Raw genomic sequence first — 2,868 nt, 5'->3', positions numbered from 1 at the left:
CCGAGTCCCCAGCCCCTGGCCTCCGCCACTCCACGCCCCCAGACCCACACCCCAACCCCCTCCAGCTCTCGTTCCAGCTGCCGGGTGTCTGCAGCCCCCAGTCCCCGCTGCCCCACACCCCAAGCCCCGGATCGCCCCGCGCTCCAGCCCCGAGTCTCTCGCTCCAGCCACCCAGTGCCCAGGTCCCCCGCCGCCCGCGGCCCCCCAGGCCCCGCCACCCCGCGCTACTCACCGGCGGCTCGTGTAGCCGCTGCCAGGGGAGCCGGCGCCGGGCTCGGGGTAGCCGTGCTGCTGCAGGGCTGCGGCCGAGAAAGGGTAGAGGAAGCCGGTGGCCAGCGCCGACCCGCAGAGGCAGCAACACGCCCAGGGCAGGAGCAGGGCCAGCTTCATCGTGCGCGGCAGACCGCGGGGACCTGGAGTCCCGGGCACGAGGACCGGCAGGAGCGCACCGGCGCCCGGACCGAACCAGCGGTCCCGGCCGGGAGCAGAGCGAGAGGAGCCGGGCGAGCGATCGGAACCCGGGTGCGAGCTGGAAGTGTGTGGGGGGCGCCCACGCCTCTCCGGGGCCGCCTTTTCAAATTCGGCGAGGTGGGCTCTAAGCCGTCAAAGGGGGCGTGGGGCTTTCTTGTTAACCCTCGGTGGTCCGAGGCCGAGGAGGCGGCAGAGCTAGGGTGCTAGCTCCGCTGGGGGTCCCTGGAGCCTAGCACCCCGAAAGCCAAACCTCGCGCCCGGGCCCCCACTACACACTTCAGAAGCTTTGCAACCAAACCTTCTTCGGGTCCGCAAACGCTTTCGGAGCGCCCACTCTGTGCCTGCCAATTTCACCTGGACGATGTTGGTGAATCCTCGCCACACTGCCCTCAGTGGTCCCATTCAGAAGTGGAAACTGAGGCTGACAAGTTAAGCCAGACAAATGAGCGTCTTCCGCTCCTTGTGCAGGGCTCTTTGGATCAAAGCACTGCGTGCCCGTGAGAAACCGTCCAGAGCTTCCCAAGAATCTTCTCCTTCCCCTTTTACCTCCAGCCCCCACCTGCCTCGCTGACTCTTCCAGGTAAGAAACTTTGGGAAGGGCGGAAGGGTCAGTTGGGGTGAGAAGTTGTAGCTATATTGGGAGGCCGAGGCGGGCGGATCACCTGAGGTCAGGAGTTCGAGACCAGCCTGGCCAACACAGTGAAACCTCATCTCTGCTAAAAATACAAAACTTAGCCTAATGTGGTGGCAGGCGCCTGTAATCTCAACTACAGGCTGGGCTGAGGCAGGCGAATCACTTGAATTCAGGAAGCAGAGGTTTCAGTGAGAAAAGATTGGGCCACTGCCCTCCTGAATGACAAAGTGAGGCTCTGTCTCAAAAAATGAAAACAGTTCTAGCTAGAATCACAGATTCATGAGACATCCTGAAGGGCTTCAGGAAGATGTAAGACAATAGACAATCCCACCTTTTATAAATAGAAAAGCACAGTCCCAGATCCCACGCTGGGCCCAAGGCCAGCCTGGCCCCAAGTTGGTCTTTTCTGTGTTGCTGAGTTCCCTTAGGGCCTGGACCCCGCTCCAGGCACAGGTGGGGCCAGACCAGAAACCAGCCCGTATTCTACTTGCTCCGGTTGGGAGCACTTTTTTCTTTTTCTCTTGTCTTTTCTTTTTTTTTCTTTCTTTTTTTTTTTTTTTTTTTGAGATGGAGTCTCGCTCTGTCACCCAGGCTGGAGTACACTAGTGCGATCTCAGCTCACTGCAACCTCTGTCTTCCGAGTTCAAGCGATTCTTCTGCCTCAGCCTCCCGAGTAGCTGGGATTACAGGCAAGCAATACCATTCCGGGCTAATTTTTGTATTTTTAGTAGAGATGGGGTTTCGCCATGTTGGCCAGGCTGGTTTTGAACTCCTGACCTCAGGTGATCCGCCCACCTCCACCTCCCAAAGTGCTGGGATTACAAGCATGAGCCACCAGCCCAGCCTGGGAGCTTCTTCCCTGATTCTCCCAAAAGCATCCTAAGGGTGCAGATTCCCTGAGACTTGCTCTGCCCCTGCGACCACTTGAGAACTGCTGTCTGTAAAATGCCTACAGGTTGGAGAAAAACCATCAAATATGGAAGTGCTTGCTGGACTGCAGCACATTTTGCAAAAGGATTGTAGAGGCCGGTGGCAATGGCTCACTTCAGTAATCTTAATGCTTTGGAAGCTGGGCACAGTGGCTCACGCCTGTAATCCCAGCACTTTGGGAGGTCAAGGCTGGCAGATTACTTGAGGTCAGGAGTTCAAGACCAGCCTGGCTAACATGGTGAAACCCTGTTTCTACTAAAAAATAGAAAAAATTAGCTGGGCGTAGTGGCACGCGCTTGTAATCCCAGTTACTCAGGAGGCTGAGGCAGGGGAATGGCTTGAACCCAGGGTTGCAGTGAGCCGAGATCATGCACTCCGGCCTGGGGGACAGAGCGAGACTTCATCTTGAAAAACAAAACAAAAAAGACTTAATGCTTTGGGAGGCTGAAGCGGGAGAATTGCTTGAGGCCAGGAGTTTGAGGCCAGCTTGGACAACATAGTGAGACACCTGCCTCTACAAAAAAAAAAAAAAATAGCTTGGAGGTGTGTGCCCGTAGTCCCAGCTACTCGGGAGACTGAGGCAGGAGGATTGCTTGAGCCTAAGAATTCAAGGCTGCAGTGAACCATGATGGTGCCATGACACTTCAGCCTGGGTTACATAGTAAGCCTGTCCTCCTCCCCTCAAAGAAAGATCGTAGGATTGTTGTTAGAAGAAGACAGGTAGATGGCTGGGCACGGTGGCTCACGCCTGTAATCCCAGCACTTTGGGAGGCCAAGGCGGGCAGATCACTTGGGCTCAGGAGCTCAAGACCAGCCTGCCCAACTTGGTGAAA

The 2,868-nt window shown here is 56.8% G+C and overlaps 1 protein-coding gene across 1 annotated transcript in view; it reads right to left on the bottom strand.

Moving 5' to 3' along the window:
• The window catches only part of COL26A1 (collagen type XXVI alpha 1 chain), a 217,400-nt gene extending 216,824 nt beyond the window's left edge, over nucleotides 1-576 (bottom strand). Inside the window, 1 exon segment of the mRNA XM_017857686.1 lies at nucleotides 233-576. Coding sequence (XP_017713175.1) covers nucleotides 233-390 — 158 coding nt within the window. The 5' untranslated portion in view covers nucleotides 391-576.
• Nucleotides 577-2,868: the final 2,292 nt, after the last annotated feature.

This window comes from Rhinopithecus bieti, unplaced genomic scaffold (assembly GCF_001698545.2).
Source record: "Rhinopithecus bieti isolate Rb0 unplaced genomic scaffold, ASM169854v2 scaffold_42772, whole genome shotgun sequence".
In the NCBI taxonomy this organism is placed as follows: domain Eukaryota; kingdom Metazoa; phylum Chordata; class Mammalia; order Primates; family Cercopithecidae; genus Rhinopithecus; species Rhinopithecus bieti.
Note: the sequence above shows the minus strand (reverse complement) of the source record. Positions and strands in the feature narration are given on the sequence as shown.